Source organism: Coturnix japonica, chromosome 5 (assembly GCF_001577835.2).
Source record: "Coturnix japonica isolate 7356 chromosome 5, Coturnix japonica 2.1, whole genome shotgun sequence".
NCBI lineage: Eukaryota > Metazoa > Chordata > Aves > Galliformes > Phasianidae > Coturnix > Coturnix japonica.
This window is the reverse complement of record NC_029520.1, coordinates 40,429,305-40,447,235: the sequence shown is the minus strand read 5'-3', so window position 1 is coordinate 40,447,235 and position 17,931 is coordinate 40,429,305. Positions and strand designations below refer to the sequence as shown.

The following is a 17,931-nucleotide window of genomic DNA, read 5'->3' as shown; positions in this document are numbered from 1 at the left end:
TATGGCTTGCATAGCAGCTGCCAATGATTTACAAAGTTTTGATCATATCATGCACTGGGTTCGCCCTCCCCTGGCAGCTAAACATGATCCTTTAAAACAAAAGAAGACATGATTATTCGCATCAGGATTGATTTGGACAGCTAGAATTGTAAAACTGCAGAACAGAGGGCAGCACTGTCTAATGTACTACCACCCATCCACTGAGAGAAGCTATCTTATGAAAACACTCAGGTTCACATCCTGAAGCAGCTGGTAACAAACCAATTAGCCAGGCACAATTATTTGTGGTTATTATGATTTTAAACCCGAATAGCTGGCACTATGCCATCAAAAAGCATACCTTTATACACCTGTTTCTACCACTACTACGCACTACTGACAGAAAAATGAAATGGATGATATTTGAATCCCGTGATGTCCTTCTGCATTCCACTTCTTTAAAAATCTTTCAAAATCCTTCATACAGTGATTTGCACTATTTGAGTACTACTACTGATAACAAGAGATTACACAGCCTTCTTCACAATTATTTCTGAGAAACACTGTGGGGTAAATCACAGCTGAGACAAGACCACTTTACAGCTTATCCAGACGGATTTAAAAGAAAGAAAAAGGTCAAATTGGAAGCAATGACTATAAAATTATATTTTGAGGTACTATCTCTGATACTTGGCTTGAAACTTCTGAAGCCAATTGGTCTTTTGACTAAACTAGAAAGATCAGGAGAGGAAGCAGTAATTTCTCCAGATTAGATTAACAGCAATATCATTATATAAAAGTACAACTTTAAACAAACCTTTATAAGCAATTGGCTTTCAACTTTTAAGCCATTAATCATTTTTTATTAGCAGGAACTCATTTCCCAGTGATTTAAGCTGGCTCACTCTAGGGCTCTTGTTTGGATTTACACAGCTGTAAAGCAGACAAGAAAACCACTGTCCTGTGTCACAGTTTTACAGTTTAGGGCTAAACCAGGCTCCCTGCAGAAAAGGCAACCGAGTTAACTCTAAGAAGGCACTGATGGAGCAATTGGTTTCTGAAGTTAGTGGCTTCAAGTGCCATCACTTAATATCTGTGTTTTGAAGCTCAGTCTTGGTCTATTTCTAGTTAACATATAAACGATCCCTGTACTCATTGGCCATAGAGGAAAAAAACCCAAAAAACTTTGATTGTATTTTTAAAAAGTTCTTTCTACGTTGGACATAGGATGCAGTTATTTTGCTACAAATGTTATGACAGTATTATTTGACAAGCGAGTTTTAATAAACAGGGTTGGACAGAAAGTGTTTGATTTTTAAGCAACCAGCTTTCCAAATTGCTTCAGAACTGTCCGTCAGAAACACTTCTTAGAGAAGTTTGCAGCACTTCAGAAAACCTGTGCTGAAAATGAGAACCACGTAAGAAAATTTTATACTACCAAAATCAATTATTTGCTCATTACTAAAATTTATGAACACCAGATTGCAGTTGCAGACTATACTTCTTGGCAGATGCTTAGCTCATTATCATTCAGCTGCTGAACCACAGATCCAGCTTGCACCATCTAAGAGGATTATGCAACAACAGGCAGGTTATTACTGCTAAAGCTCATATGCCGAACTTGCTTCTTCATAACATTTTGAGCTTCTAGTGATCTTTCATTCAGGGAAAACAGATACATGGCTTATTGCAAGTTCTACTCAGAAATGCTGTCATTTATTTTATTGTGTATCGCAGTGATAATTTTATAACCTATCAAGGAGAATATAATTTGCAGTGCACTTTGTGAAATAATATAGTTCTCCCATATCTTGATACCACCCATATTTATCAAACTCTCGCAATCTCACTACGCATAAGAAAACACATTTGTCAAGTCATTAATATTTAAATATCGCTTTTATATTTCTTTTCCACAGTGAGCCTTATAGAGCTGGAAATACTGATTGGCTCACCTACCACTGAAGTGCAACCACTCTTCAGCAGGATTTCTCTGCCAGAAACACATCCACACATCCTTTAGGACAAGGAATTAATTAAATCAGTAAAATGTTATCAGTAATTTAGATAGATCCAAAACAACACACTCTTTCGTGCTTACATTAACGCTGGTAGAGCAGCGTGATGTATAACAAGAGTTCATAATGTACACTGTTTAAAATGCAGGGAGGGTGAAATGTTAGACTAGACAAAACATTCAGTGAGAAATGTACCCTGCCAGCAAACTTCTTGGGAGGCGATTTTTTAAGTAAACTTGTATTATAAAAGAAGAGAGAATAAATGTACTCATTCTTTCAGACTTACACTTCTCACATTGACATAACTAACTCTCCTGTATTTACAGGTAATGAGGCATACACAACAGTGAGCTGCATCTACAAAATGAATCCAGCTTTAAATGCCATCAGTTACTTATAGTTTTTAGATACCTAAGATCTACAATTCTGTTCCCTGGATAACTTTCTTTATCTGATATGACTGTGCACTCATCCAGTTAAAATAGATTTGTGATCATGCTGTCTTTTCTTTATCTCTTCCTCAGGAACAGCATTATTTTTAGTTTGATTCCCATTTCCTAAGTTTGTAATTAAAAAAAATTACTTATTATGGTATTCCCATCAGTCTTCAGGGACCTCTGCCCACCCAAGACCCAAGGTTAAAAGTTCTAAGGCCAGTGTTATTATGTACAAAGTAATGCACTTTATAAAAGTATTAGTATCAACAATAGTAATACAATAGTATTAACCAGCAAGCATCCCAAATCATGTAGATTTACATAGCATTGCTACAAAACAGCTAAAAAACCAAAGCATCTCTAAGTAGTTCTGGCTGTCAATATAACTGAAAACATTTTTCTATACTGTTGCCAAAGAAGTGTTGAGCTTTTAATCAGTTCTAGACAGGAAGTTCCATGTAACGAAGTACATTCTCACTTAACATTTTCAAGTGTTTTACATTTTATCTAGTTCTAGCAGTTTGGGTATTCTGTAGTTTGCTTTTTTCCTGTTTAAAATGCAGACTTGAATTTCAAGTTCCTATTTTAAACAGAATAAATATTCTGTAGATCAGATAAGAAACTATTAGCCCAAAGAACGAATTAGAAGGCAAATTATCTTTCCACTGATAGCCCACAGGGCTGATTTTTTTTTTTGCCACTTTGCCAAAATATTTTATTTAAGCATTAGACAGAAAGCACATATTACATTGCTGTTGTATGTAAGAACAAGCAGGTGACCTTTCACTACTAAAACTGGTGGTGTATACGTGGACTGGGGGAAATGGGATTAAAGAAACTCTCAAGAGGCTATTTGTATGCGTAAATTAATTTCTGAGAAACTAAATCAGACAGAACTGCTCATCTTCACCTAAAAAGTAAGTTCCATTTCTAGCATCATCAGCTAGAATAAATCCCACTGTCAAAACATGCAACTAAAATGCAATGTGGCACAAAAGCATTAGATGTATCACATGAACTTAGATTTCAAGTTAGAAGATGATGAACTTGATTCATGGCACTCTGAACAAACAGCAGTGCGTACATAAAGGCTTTAGTTTTCCACGGTATCAAAAATCAGAATTTAAAATAATTGATAGTTGGCACAACTTTGCAAAAGCTAGAAGGTACAAATTCATTAAGTTTGTACCAAAGTTACTCTGATGGACATAATTGCTAGATTTTTAGCTGCTTGAGGATCTTCTCCAGTCTTCTTAACTTACCTTTTCAAAGTAATATTTTGATCCTGCAGATTAATACTTCATACAGAATATGAAATGCTGTACTGGAACAAGTCATTAAGAGGAGACAAGCAACAAAATTAAGATGCAGCCAGATTAACACTGGTGGAACATACCGGTAGACAGCTTTAAGTGGGCTTTTAAAAATATATTTTAACTAGACCCCATTTAAAATGTAAAAAAAAACCAAAAACAAACAAACAAAAAACCAAGACAACTCAAGACAATCTTCTATCAATCAAACTTGTTGAAATAACATAAAACTAACAAAAAAAAAAAAAAGAGAGAAAAAAAAGAAACCACAACTCCCTAGATAAACTTATCTGAGAACAGAAGAATGACTTATATCTGTTTTGTAGTCTTTGGCAGGGAATCTAACAAATCAAAACACATTCTATCAATGTGAAGCCTTCCTGAGAAACAGTTTGTGGTCATAAACTCATTTCTAACACGTTATGTGGGAGATGAGTCATAATAGTTTGAAAGTCAAGAACATGGAACATACCAACAAATTTATGAAGAGCAACAATGGCCATTATTTACACATCCAGGGTACTTAACTGATCTTTATGAATTACTTTTTCCTTGTATAAATTAGAAAATTACAAAAAGTCCAGAGAGAAATCCTCCACACGTTCAGAAGTTCAAGCAAAACACCTTTAAGAGCTTCCTTTAGACAATAGCATATTGCTTGTATAAAAGTTCTCTTATCCTATAGAAGTCCTGACAGAGACAGCCTTCCAATCCAATGCGCCCCGTTTCAGTCTGAAACAAAAAGACATTTCAATTCAATACCTTTAAACAAACAAGAAGCTTAATTTTCATTTAGAATGTTATTTAGCAAAGAGTTTTAAGACACAGATCACCTACCCTGCGAACAGCCACCATATTGTTGCACACAAGCACTCCTCCTACGAACTCGGCTTGAATTCCTTCTCGCAAGAGAACTTGCTTGAAGTCAGACAGTCTTGGCTCATTCATAAACACAGACTGATGTCCAGGAACCTTTAAACAATGAAAACAGTTTTAAAACTTCTGCTACTTATTGCCTTTCATTTTTCCAAAGATCATCTCCTTATTGTGTTGGCAGCAGCGGGGCCTATGGATAGGCTAAAGGACTACAAAGGAGAAAACTGGCAAGACAATTCCAGGATGGGAAGCCTCAGAAGTCATCTGTCAAGCAAGAGACTTCTTTCTGAGCTCACATATTGAAGACTCTTTTGAGCCAAGTTATGCCAGGGACAGAGCTGCAGTAAGCTGCACTGCTGATCAGTACATGCTTCCATACTAGTTGTCATGAATCTGAAGAGACTTAGGAGTTGTCTCATGTTTATCTAGCTCCTAGAACAGACTACATTCAAGACTCTTCAATAGTACCTTAAGTAATTCTAGGAGTAGGAAGTACTTCATTAACTGAACAAATGAAATTCTCTATTCACACGTGCAAGAATTTTCATTTAAGAGTAATATTATGAAAAAATTAATGAGCTTTCAGATCACTCAGAGGCAGAGATGTAAGAATTTCAGACATATGTCTACTTAGGTACATTATATACTTCCCATGGCATCGACAAAACATAATGGAACCCAAGAAAAACTAAATATCAACTGATTTAAAAAACCACAGGTATTAATTACAAATATGGAACACAGCAATCTAATATTGACCAATAGATAACTGTACTCCAATAGGTAACTGTACTCTAGGCACCATTACTGGATGCAATAGTGCTTGCTGAAAAGCTTAAAATCTGAAACAACAGTAACAGTATTAGAATACGGAACTCAGGAAAAAAAAACAAACAGAATTAGTCTAAACCAGGAAAGTTTCTGTACCTCATGAGGTGGCAGTGGTTCCAAAGTAGGAATGATTTCACTCTCCTCACACATCTCCTTATCATCGTCACCAAAGAGACTTTTCATGGCCTTTTGTTGAGCAATGACACTAGAGTCTGAAGAGGGCACATCCACCTGCATCTCTAACTCTTCATCTTCCCTCAGCTCTCCCTCTTCCAAAATAACTCCCGTATCCACTTTTGAAACCCGCATGTCCAGGACACCATCTATCCATGCCAACTCAGCATCCTTGGCTTTACAGAACTGAAGTGAGCTGACAAGAGAATCTTTTAACCTGACCTGGGGTGCACAAAAATAAAAGCAGTATTGGTTTCATGGGAAAAAAAAACCAAACAGATTCTTACTTCATGCTTTTAAAAGCAGTTTTTCTTCCAATCTCTCTCTGTATAGGTTTGGCTCATAGTCTTTTGAAGAAGGAAGAAATCCTACATTTAAGAAATACAATTTGTATTATCTCATTTCAGAAGTCAACTTCAACAGTAGAAGAGAACTATATCTTTTTCTATCTTGATTAAAAAAAAGAACCAATGTTACTGCAAAATAAGTCAGACTCACAGGAGAAACAATCATTGCCATTTAAAACAACTTATTTTTTTGTGGCCAAGGGGTTCTTCAGTTGGCCTTAACAGATTTAAGGGAAATGTCTAAAAATATATTCAGATTACTAAACAACTGCTCCAAATTTCAACCTTCTTAAAAAATGTATTTTATAGCAAAAGAAGATGTTGACAATTTCAGACTTTATGTTATCAAAATATGACTTTGATTTCTTCGGCACATTCCAAGACATGAACTAATTAAGTAAGCCCTACCCTGAAAGACTTCTATGCAAATGAGATGATGCACTATCACAATAGAGGAATCAAGGCTGCAACTGTACAAATGAAATTGCAATTAACTATCTACAGCACAATCCAACCAAAAGACATCAGGATTTTGATATCCATCTCTCATCTATTATCTTCTAATTCAGTGTCTCCAGAGCACTCCATCTGTTCAGTTGTTTCACCAAGAAAAAAAACAAAACAAACTATATTAAAAATCCACAAATCTAGAAATATTGATTTCACCTTTACGAATAACCACAAAATTGAAATGAAATACAGAGCTATTATAGTTTTATTCAGATAAATACTTTGTGAAAAATCAGAAATCTGTCATTTCTTACACAGTCACGACCCTTTAAAAAAAAAAGCCAACACAAAATTCTGCTGTCTTACTGTCAGTACAAGGAAATTTTGAGTAACTGGAACTTTTTACTTCCAATTCTGTGATTCTGTGATTGTTCTTTGGAAAGCATCAAAAATACCTCTTTCAACAATTCCAATGATGCTTTTAGATTAATTTTAAAAGGATAAAAGGAATAAAGGACTGATGTCTAAACTGCATGCAAAACGCTTTCCTCTAAACTATTTGGGTACAAAGAGTCCAATATATGATTTTTTTTTCCTAAGATTCCTCTTGATATTCCAAAAAGAATCTTGAATTTCAAGTCATATATGGGTGTACTTCAAATATAAACACAATAAAGCTATTAAGACTTGAGTCAAACAAACTGATGCTCCCATAGGTAAAAGCATGGCCTTCTGCAATACAAATTAAAGAACGCTTACCTCACAATCAAGTTTTGATTTAAACACTTCTTATGAGAAATACTCACTTGAGCATAGGAGAATACTTACACATAAAAGAAACCGCTCTTAATGTCAAAATCAAACATACACATGAAAAGTTTTGCATCACCTCTACCAAAAAACTGAGGATTAAGTAAGAAAGTCTGCCACTTCAGCTCTTCTACAGTTCTCAGTACTTTTACATACAAGTAACAAATTCCAGCAGCTTACCTGGTAGATATGAGTTTCACTGGTTGCATCTACAGTTTCATGTAGTTTTGGCATGTACACTTTAATATCTTTTCCACCAAAAGCTCTGCAACATTCTGCAAGGTCCTGGCTGGCTTCAGGTGGTCCATGGACAATGATTAGTTGTCTTGGTTTCATTTGGTTAATGATTTTTTTAATTGAGTCCCCATCTGAGCGCCCTTCATAGTCGATATATGTAACCCTGGCTCTACAAAAAACACAAACAAAAACGCAAATAAGCAAAACCACATATTTTAAAGATTAAGTATTTTTGAGATTTAATTTAAAAATGGAAAACATTGCAAAAAATTACTCTATATCAGAATAAAATGTCAGCAAAAGGTACATTATAGATTAGTAAAATACAGATTTGTACAATACCAACATGTACACACGTATCCAAATAATCCTCAAACAGCTGAGACTTTGGAGGAAGGATTCAAGAGACGTGCAGTACTGGAATTCACCCACAATCTCTTTTATATGACACAGGTAACAAACAGAACAAAACAGAATGTGAAATATGTGCATTATTAACAGCCCAATACTAGAATCGCATAGATTCCTTATTAATGCTTCTGCAGAACACACTTGTGTAGAGAGAAAAATATGGCAACCCACTATCTAGTCTCAGAACGTTTTAAAAAAATATACATATATATACTTTCCTTCCTTCCTTCTCTTAGCTATGAAATTACTGAAAACAAGAACGAAGCCACTCACTTAATTTCCATGGATTCTGTTGCTGAAATACATTTGGTAGGAACATCTGATAAATCCTGGTCCATTGGCTCCTCTCCATTTGTCAAACCAGATTCTAATTTGCTTTTTTCTTCTTCTGTTGCCTGAAGTTCTGGAACTAGAAAGTCTTCAGGTCTAAAGGAGGAAAAGCATTTTGCTTTTAATAGTCTTATAGTAAATCCAAAGCACTGCACAGTACAGAAACAAGCAGTGCTGACATGATCACTGAGTTATTTTAAAAAATTTAATGTTAACAATTTAATCACTTTTTCCTTAAATAACTTCCCATATGAACAGAGCTCATTTGGAAAATGTTACCTCCGTATCTTAAAAAAAGAACTTTGATATCTTGCCGAATACTACTAAGTTAAGGGTTTCCTACCATGTATGTGTCATAAAAATAGGACAAATATTGCCAGGTTTTTCTAGGTTGAATGATGCTCCTTAATGAAGCTCTATAAATTTTTCAAAATTATGTGGAATATAAAGCAGAAAAATGCCAAATTTAAAAGAAGTTCTTAATCTTTTCTCTCATAAAAAGAAAAAAATGAAGCAAACATCAAAACAAAAACCTGGACTGGAATCGCTTCCTAATAAATGTGAAATCAGACCTGAGATGAATACTTTGCAGCTTCAATCCCATCATCAGCTTCCTGTGAAACTCAGCTGGAATCATCTTTCAGAAGCCACTTAAGAGTGTTTGGAAGAGCAATCAACAGCATAGCAAAAGAGAGACAATACTATTTCTATTCTATTCTTGAACTATTTCATGGTTATTACACATTGCTAAGCATCACCACTGCTCTCCCCACATACTTGATAATCTCGCCATATTCATCCCATTTAATTCTTTCTTCAGGGGCTGGAAACATTGGATAAGATTTCTTGGCCTGTTTGAAGAAGCTTCCTTTCCGGCTACCTTCACCTTTCATCATCAAATCATGTTTGGTCTTATGCACAGTTGGCTGATCAATATCTTCTTCCGCATCACTCTCATCACTGGAATCGATATCTGCCCTGAAACGGTATTCCAAGAACAATAACATTTTCTTTTCTTTTTTCTTCACATTTAATATTACAAAAACACACTGACTGGACAGAACAAGTTAAGACTAAGGGAAAGGACAGTTGACGTAGCCAAGAAACTGTTCACAAAGTTCAGACAAAACGAGTTTATAGTAACAACAGATTAAAGACAACCATTCCGACTCCTCGATGCAGTCAGACAAACCTACCAAAACTATTACTTTCACTTATCCTTGTAAGCAGCTGAAACATCAGGCTGAACATGCATTTCAATTCTGACAACAGCAGAACACAACAGCTAATATACTTACTCTTTAGACTGCTCTAACTTCTTAGCTGCCTCTTTCTTTAGTTTCTCCTTTTCTAGGTATTCTTCAAGTTCTTTTCCTTCCAACTTGACACGTCTTCTCAACTTACAAATAAATAAATAAGAATTTCTGTGAGTGTCTGACTTGTTTTAATACATCTCCTACACACTGCTGGTAAGATAATATTTATATTTAAGTACCATGGACAAATACCATCTTGTCCTTTCTGTAACAACTTACATAAACACGTGGCACCTTCATATGCCAACATCATGACAGCATTATCAATTGGTACAGACTAGAATTAATTTCATGTTCTTATGTAAAGTATTAAAATCAAGAAAACATCTCCCTTCAATAAATAAATGCAAATACCAAGGCAAGAAACTATTTTTTGACCTTTGTGTCACTAATGTGAACAGAAGAACCAGGCAAAAACACACATTAGCAGGCAAAGCAACATCAGGCCTTGTTTCTTGCTAATTTGCAGGACAGATTAGACTACAGGTCACATCTGATAATGTTCAATTCTAGTAACACTGAGCCAATCCAACCTAAAACTGAAAGCAAGTTGCGTCATCAGGACTGAACTGATAACTGGAATCACAAAGGACTCCCAAGAAATTACCACTATTTACTGGAGTGAAGTAGCACAAGTAAACTATTTGAATATAATCTGACAGCATAACTAACAAAAAATTGTATTCTTTTAATTGATAAATTTCACTTATCTTACTTTGGTAGAATACTCTGTATTCATTTGACTTGATTCTCCCCTAATCTAAAACCAAAGTAGATTCCAGAAAGAATAATCCATCCATAGCTGGATCTGCACCTAAACTGTAAGCAGAGATTTTTCTAACATGAGGACATAAAAAACACTGTCTGAAGATAAATATTTAAAAGCAACATAATGCTCACCTCATTAGATGCTAATTCAACTGCATCAACAAAAAATATTTTGCACTTCCTACTAAGACCTGTTTTATACAAATTTATCTCTAACACTTTATATATGCAACATACTCATTTCAGACTTTCTTCTGCCACTAGAAGCACTTTCAGCAGGTAAAAAAAGAACTAAATTCAATTTTACTTATATTCCCCCAGATAGCCCACCACAAAAACTTTAAGATATGCAGGCAATTTTTACCTCAATATCTATAACTTTTTCAGAAGGATTATCAATCAGAAATCGTGCTAATGTTCCAGGTGTGGTACGGTAAGTTAAAATTATAGAGTTCTTGGAATCCTGGCACCACTGAATGAACAGATCTCTCGAAAACCCACACTCTAAATCAGGTTGGCTGGCAAGGACAACTTTTGGACTGGGCACTCGAGCCAAATCCGACAGACTATGACATAAGGAGAGATGGCGGAACTGGAAAGGGTTGTTTCTCTTGTCTTCAAAGCACCTCATCAATTTGTCACTCATCCATTCCACCTGAAATATAATATTTTGACAAATTTATCTACAGTAATACAAGCTATATAATAACACACAACCTGACATAAAGCAGAGGAATGAAATATTCGCAATTACAAAGTTTCTTAGTATACGTAGAAATAATGCAAGGTAAACAACACAAAGGAATACCTTAAATACACGTTTTTAATAGCTATAATCTATTTTAGCAAGTTTTGTGATAAAACTGATATCAAGACATATGGCAACAGCCATGACTGGACTTCGTGTAACTTGATTAAAAAGAAGAATATTCACCTGAGAGAAACAGCCACTCTAGAATAAGGAAAATACTGAGTTTTCAGCCACTTTTTACTGTTTAAAAGAAGAAAGAAAAACCCAAAAACCTCTTGAATACACATCCTGTTACCCCCCCACACAATTGCATTGCAAAATGAAAACAAACCTGTGATTTAGAGAACTCCACTACATTGTAGCTGACGTTATTCAAAAGCGCTAGAGAGTAAACTCCTAATCCTGCATCTTTCGTTCTCCAGATCTGATCAAGAAGTTGAGCAAGTTCCAGAACTCTGCCAGCTGTATCCACAGCTATCAACACATTTCCATCACCTCGTAATGTCTCCAAAACATTAGCTAAGAAGAGCAAAAAGCAATTGAAAATTTGTTAAATTTGAATAAAGATTCTTAATTTAGATGTTAGTAAACTTCTTACAAGAAAACAATTTACAGTGACTAATAAGTCACACTGCTACTGCTATCTTAAGCCCCAAACAGAATACGTACTTAGCAGCTGTTCATCCCTTTGCTTCCTCCTGGGTTGCACATAAGTAGCATTAAATGAATCTGTAATAAGCAATGAAGGCCTGCTCAACATTTCCAATGAACATCCATTCAGATGGCTGTGGGAAAAAAAGCCAAAACTCACTGTCAGTGTTTATATTTTACAAGGAAAAAATATGACAGAAAAAATATACAGAGTATTGCATGTACATCGTAACAGTAGAAAAAAAGGGTATCACATATAAGCAAATCAAAGAGCTGCTTAAAGAAAATAGTTCAGGCTGAGAATAAGATGTCCAAGAGACAAAGTCTGATTAAATAAGTAATTCCGAGGAGGTTAAAATAGTATAAATATTTACAATTGGTAATAAATATTTACAATTACTAGCAAAGCCAGTTTCAATTGAGTTCATTTTTCTTCCTTCCTCTTTTCTTACTCCCTGAAAGTTTCTTTAGCGTAACTTCAGTTAAGCCAGGAATAGGCTCCCCAAGGCTGCAGTCACAACACCAAGCCTGCCAGGGTTCAAGGAACATTTGGACAAGCTCTCAGACATAGGGCTTGAATGCTGGGTGATCCAGTGTGGAGCCAGTGTTTGGATTCCATGATGCCCGTGGGACCCTTTCAACTCTGGATCTTCTACGATTCTGTTTTTATGCTTAAATTGGGTAAGATGCATATTTAAAACCATAGTAACAAATACCAACATACATAACTTAATTCTCATTTTCTTGCCTTTTTTCCTCTCCCACATAAGCATTTCGTAGGAGGAAGACAGGACATGAGAAATATTCTGTCAGCTTTCTAAGGCAGAAGAAAACACACATTCTTTTTTACCATTTTCCAGGAATTTCAAAACCATAAACTTTCTTAAATCTTAACTATCCAGTAACCATGCAGTAATTTTTAAGAATCACTCATCCACTTGCTCTGCAGCCTCCAAGATTTTTTTTCAAAAAGTAAACATTGTGTATCCCAGCCCTAAAAACAATTACACTGTATGGTTATACTGCAAATTCCATCTTGATAGGCTGAGTTTCTGCATATTGTTTTAAGAGTTCCTCTTCCTTCCGAGTCAAGTGAGATTCTGAGAATCAGAAAACAGAGTTTGCAGTAACTGTTTTCTACATGACAAAACTGTGTGTTATTTTCCTCCTTAAAATTACAAGAGAAGCTTTTCAAAATTGCACAATACAAATGCTTTCTGAATGTTTCCTGCTTCAATCTAAAATAAATCTCAACAGAATGAAGAATCCCAAGGCTAAAGCTCATTTCAAATTCACTGATATGAATGCAAGCAGTATTAGTGGTCATCTTATATCTGGAAAGGCACTGCTACTTCCATACTTATTTATCACACAAATTATGCACACCTAATGCATCAGAGAAATATAGTTATTTACAATGAACTTACATCTCCCTCTTGTGGTTGAAGTCAACTGCATAAACAATTTCTTCCTCTCCATCTTTGACAATCTTCCAAATTGTGCCTCCTATCATGTGACCTGCAGGCAATGGGGTGATGGACAGACCGTGTCCTTTGCCTACAAAAAAGAATGGCCTCATAGATATCTCTCAATATTTCAGATAGATCCACATGTATGAAAATCTATTACTGTAAATAATAAGTAAGTAAGTAGCTAAATTCCATAGCTATCATCTGGAAAGAAGTCAAATGAGGTAGGAAAACCAGTAACATCTCTCTCCTTCCTATCTATGCAGTAAAACCCACCAACCTTGCCATAACCTTCTCCACGTTAAATGGAAACCCTACTGACTGTTGCATTACTGAGGCAAACATTTTGCTGATGTAGAGTGACACCATGCTTCTGAATTCAGACCTGTGAAATGCACAACATTTGAAGAATGTTTTCCTTTTAAAAAGTTACCTAAACTGTCAATGAAAGGGAACAGAATCACTGATGATCAAAACTTCTGCTGACAGAACTTTACCTTTCAAGTTGACAATCTGAGAAAACTTTAGCTGTTGTATCTTATCAAATGCTGCATCTACATCATCCAATGTAAAGAGTGTGAAATCTTCAGTATTATGGCGAGACTAAAACAAAGAAGAAGCAAAGAATGTTCAAAAACTTGAGCCTTCTTCCTTGTCAAAGATGCTGAAGATGTGAATCTAAAAAATACCTGATAGAGATCATACATGAACATCTGTCCCATTTTATACACAGGAATAGTTGCATAAATGGCACAATTCAATCCCATTTTTCCAACTGCATATGGAAGAGCACCAAGGTGTAGAGGGTCAGGATGAGAAAGAAGAACAGCATCAACTTGGTGTACATGTCTACAAAAGAAGGACAGCAGAAGATGGTGATGAATTGTATATGGTATGACACACTTCCTACCACAAGTGTCTTGAGATAACTGCGCAGTATGAACACCAAACATGAGAACCAAAGTCCTTTATGTTTTTTAAAACACTGTTCTAAACATGAATCAAAAGTTATGGTTATTTTCAAACAATCTCAAATAAAATAAAAACTTAAATATCTGAGATCACAAAAAAGTTCAAGGACCGGGTGATACATGAACTTCCAAAAGTTCTGTACTATGCTCTTCATTAGAAAGACTTTAGCATATATTTGGATAGCAGAAAGTTCATTAACTGAAAATCCAAAGGTATTGTCAGTGCAGACATATTACTGCTTATGTATCTAATGCCTAAAATGCATCACAACTTTTCTTCAAATGCGAAAGTTCAAATAACAGGTTGCAAAAGCCAATCAAATAAAAATACATTTGGGTTAAAAATAAGGGTGAGCTTTGGCTTCATTTTAAAAATTAATTTATATAGATAAAAACACAGGTTGCTTTTTCTTGAGAACTGTGGTATAACTTAAGAACTTGGGGCAAAGACTAGCTATCGTTATTCAATAACATAAGGGACTCAAACAAACGCAACAAGTGAAAACACAAATTGGGCTGAAGGACTCAAAATTTTTTGGTTCCTTACAAAGTGACTGGAGCACACATTCTTCTTGGCAGCTATTATTAAAACAGGGATTGTGTTTAACTGCTTCTCAGGTAAGACACCTGAAACATCTCAGAAACCAGTCCACAATAATCCTGAGTTAAACAACTTCAAATGCTACAAGAGAGTCAATGCTAAACAAGGCCTCCTTTACTTAAAACTTGCTGAATTATTTTAGAGCCATGGTTAGCCTCCCATACACACCAAGTACTTACTTCTTTAGGGAATCAATAATATCCATAGAAAAGTTCTCATCCCAGCCACAGTCCAACAGAAACCGAAACTCATCCACTTGCAGCAGGTAGCACAGGGCAGACTCCTCCTGCACTCCAGAGAGTGTGGTCAGCTTAATGATGGACGTCATCCTTCTGTCCAAGTGTCTGATTTCCTAAAGAACTGATCTGAGCAGGGGAAGACAACGTGTTACTGAGTAATAAACAATAATAAGGTTATTTACTTAGAAAAAAATCCAATAAATTAGAGCTAGAGCTATTTCTGCTAACGTTTCTGAGGATGCACACAACTAAGGTGCGCGATATTGACTACAGCGGTTGGATACCTATCGATAAGTTTCAGATGGTAACACTTGGGGGCCTTTGGTGATTAGAAAGGATTCGGAACTTATTAGAGACGAACGTTAACAATATAACAAGATAACCGCGGCCCTCCAGGCCGAGGGCAACCCGGCCCCACAGGGCGGCTCCAGCGAGGCCAGGAGCAGCCGTTCGCCCCCGGCCCAGAACGAACGAGCAAGAGGAGGAACACAAGACGGACGGGCACCGCTCAGGCCCTTCACTCCTCGCCTCCCGCGGAGGGGCCGCTCCACAGCGGTATGTCCTCCCGCCGCTACCTGCCTCGAGCCGCCCGTTCGGCCTCACTACGCGCACCGCGGCGCGCGCCCATCACCGCCGGCACCGGCGCCGCTCGCCGCCATCTTGCGTAGGGCGGGGAGAAGGAGGAGGAAGGGGAGAGGCGAACGGACGGCACCATTCCCGGGGGGGGAAGGCGGCTCCCCCTGCTCCCCCCAGCTCGTGAGCTCTCCCGAGCTGCTCGCGCCGCCTGTTGCCCTTGGGGTGGCCGCTGCGTGGGGCCTGGTGCGGTGCGGAGTGTTCGCGGGTCTCGGTAGGTGACGGGGTGGCGTCTCATGTTGTTGGTGCGCTGGCAGCCGCCTTCCCGAGGGTCGGTACCGGGAGGGTAGGCCCAGGGGGCGCCTTGGGAGCTCGGCTCGGGCGGGGCTTGTGTCTGCCCTCTGACAGCCCAGCTCCTCGGTCTGCCAGACCTTCCTGCAGGACACCGGTGTGGGGCTGTGCTCAGGTTGGGAAAGGCTGGGTGGGTTTTATAAGCGCTTTTCCCCCGTTGACTTCAGCTTATATTTTGTCTGTGATAATAACACCTACATCTGTGAGATGGTGCATTATTGAATGCGTTTCTGACGTTTTGTAAAGCAACAAGCTGCTGTATAATTGAGTTATTTTAATGAGTATATTGATCTAGGTTGCTTTGAACATACATTTCACCTCTAATGCCTTAAAAGAGGCGTTCCTCTCCCATTTTAGGTTAAAATCCCATTTCTAAGACCTGACCATTGTTTAAGGCTGTTTCTAAGAGACTTGCATGTGCTTTTGAGACATGAGTCTGTTCAGCCTGCATTGGATGTGTTTAATGGCCTGTATACTTATTATCCCAGGGTAGGATTCTACTAAGTGTGATTAAATGTTCCAGCTTCCATGTACAAATTTATTACCAACTCTTACTGTTGTACTTCTTCTTTCTAGCAGCCATGGTGAATTTTGCCCAAGCTGTGCGTGACCACTGGGTTCACATCCTGGTTCCCTTGGGATTTGTGGTTGGATGCTACCTGGACAGATGGAACGATGAGAAGCTGTCAGCCTTCCGAAACAAGAGCTTATTGTACAGGAGGTCTGCTTGGTCCTGCCTTTTAACATTATATGTATTATAGGTTGCTTTCCCAGATAGACTTTTAAAAGTACTTCTTTACAACAAACCACTCAACCATATCTCCTAAGCGCTTTCCACTTTCGCCTCTATTTGTCTTCCCACTAAAGCAATGGATTTTTGGATTGGAAGGAGTTAGATTTTTGCCTTTGGGGTCTCATGTAAGAAACACCATCTGTTAACTCAGCAGAGGTTTATTTATAATTAATGGTAGGACTCAATCCTTTGAAGCTTTGGGTCGTAAAGTAAAAGTTTAGGAGGGCGGGGGCTGAAGCACCTCCCCTATGAGGACAGGCTGAGGGAGTTGGGTTTGTTCAGCCTGGAGAAGAGAAGGTTGCGGGGTGACCTCATTGCAGCCTTTCAGTACCTGAAGGGAACTTACTCCCAGGAGGGGAGTAAACTCTTCGAAAAGGCTGATAATAGCAGGACATGGGGAAATGGTTTTAAGTTAAAAGAGGGAAGATTTAGGTTGGATGTTAGGGGGAAGTTCTTCACTAGGAGAGTGGTTAGGCCCTGGAACAGGCTGCCCAGGGAGGTTGTGGATGCCCCGTCCTTGGAGGTGTTCAAGACCAGGTTGGATGGGGCCCTGGGCAACCTGATCTAGTAAATGTGTATGTTTGGTGGCCCTGCCAGGCAGGGGGGTTGGAACTACATGATCCTTGAGGTCCCTTCCAACCCGGGTCATCCTGTGATTCTGTGTGATTCTGTGATTCTAGAATCATTTTAAATGCTTGTTAATTATCCCACACCATTTATCCTAATTTTAGCCTCCACCCTTTGTTTTCTTTCCACACAGGGAGCTGAGACCCGGCGAAGAAAAGACCTGGAAATAAAGGCTGCTAATGAATGGGGGAAACTTTCTGCTCTGTTCATCACCTGATCTCATGCATTGAAACAATATGGTTATGTTTTTTCTCCTGAGACCCTACCAAGCTACAGAATAGAACACCTACAGTTTGTCACTGCTACTTTAATTCCTATTGTTACTTTATGGAAGGTGATCTATTATAAAGCTGTTTTGATTCTGTGAAGCCCATGGAATTGAGAAATATCTGCCCCCAGAGGTTCCGCTCTGGAGTTGGGGGAGAAAAGACGTCATGTAATAAAGAAAAAAAAAAAAAAACTATGCAAAAATAATTTCCTTTTTTCTTAGTCTGTGTGGTGTGGAATTAATGCGTTTATAGGTGGTTTATGAGCTAACCGAGGCGGTACCTCACACATGGCGCTTTATTAACTCACCGCCACACGGAAGGAAGGACCGCACGTTTCCG

The 17,931-nt window shown here is 37.7% G+C and overlaps 2 protein-coding genes across 6 annotated transcripts; one reads left to right on the top strand and one right to left on the bottom strand.

Annotated features, from left to right (window-relative positions):
• Nucleotides 1-1,859: 1,859 nt before the first annotated feature.
• Nucleotides 1,860-15,663, bottom strand: CPSF2 (cleavage and polyadenylation specific factor 2). Of its 2 annotated transcripts, none has more exons than XM_015865260.1 (15): nt 15,559-15,663; nt 14,920-15,105; nt 13,858-14,017; nt 13,666-13,771; nt 13,127-13,256; nt 11,718-11,833; nt 11,380-11,567; nt 10,662-10,952; nt 9,512-9,612; nt 8,991-9,191; nt 8,157-8,309; nt 7,416-7,641; nt 5,551-5,850; nt 4,585-4,719; nt 1,860-4,479 (listed from the first exon to the last, which is right to left on the bottom strand). In XM_015865260.1, the coding sequence occupies exons 2-15, from the start codon at nt 15,066-15,068 to the stop codon at nt 4,387-4,389; spliced, it is 2,349 nt and encodes a 782-aa protein (XP_015720746.1). In that variant the 5' UTR covers nt 15,069-15,105; nt 15,559-15,663; the 3' UTR covers nt 1,860-4,386. The 2 variants fall into 2 exon arrangements, with proteins under 2 accessions (XP_015720746.1, XP_015720747.1); XM_015865261.1 differs by having other exon boundaries at nt 15,555-15,659.
• Nucleotides 15,630-17,797, top strand: NDUFB1 (NADH:ubiquinone oxidoreductase subunit B1). 4 transcript variants are annotated; one of them, XM_015865267.2, is made up of 3 exons: nt 15,630-15,826; nt 16,480-16,624; nt 17,457-17,797. In XM_015865267.2, the coding sequence occupies exons 2-3, from the start codon at nt 16,485-16,487 to the stop codon at nt 17,491-17,493; spliced, it is 177 nt and encodes a 58-aa protein (XP_015720753.1). In that variant the 5' UTR covers nt 15,630-15,826; nt 16,480-16,484; the 3' UTR covers nt 17,494-17,797. The 4 variants fall into 4 exon arrangements, with proteins under 4 accessions (XP_015720753.1, XP_015720754.1, XP_015720756.1 ...); XM_015865268.2 differs by having other exon boundaries at nt 15,678-15,826; nt 16,483-16,624; XM_015865270.2 differs by lacking the exon at nt 15,630-15,826 and adding an exon at nt 16,000-16,018 and having other exon boundaries at nt 16,483-16,624.
• The last annotated feature ends 134 nt before the right edge of the window (nt 17,798-17,931 follow it).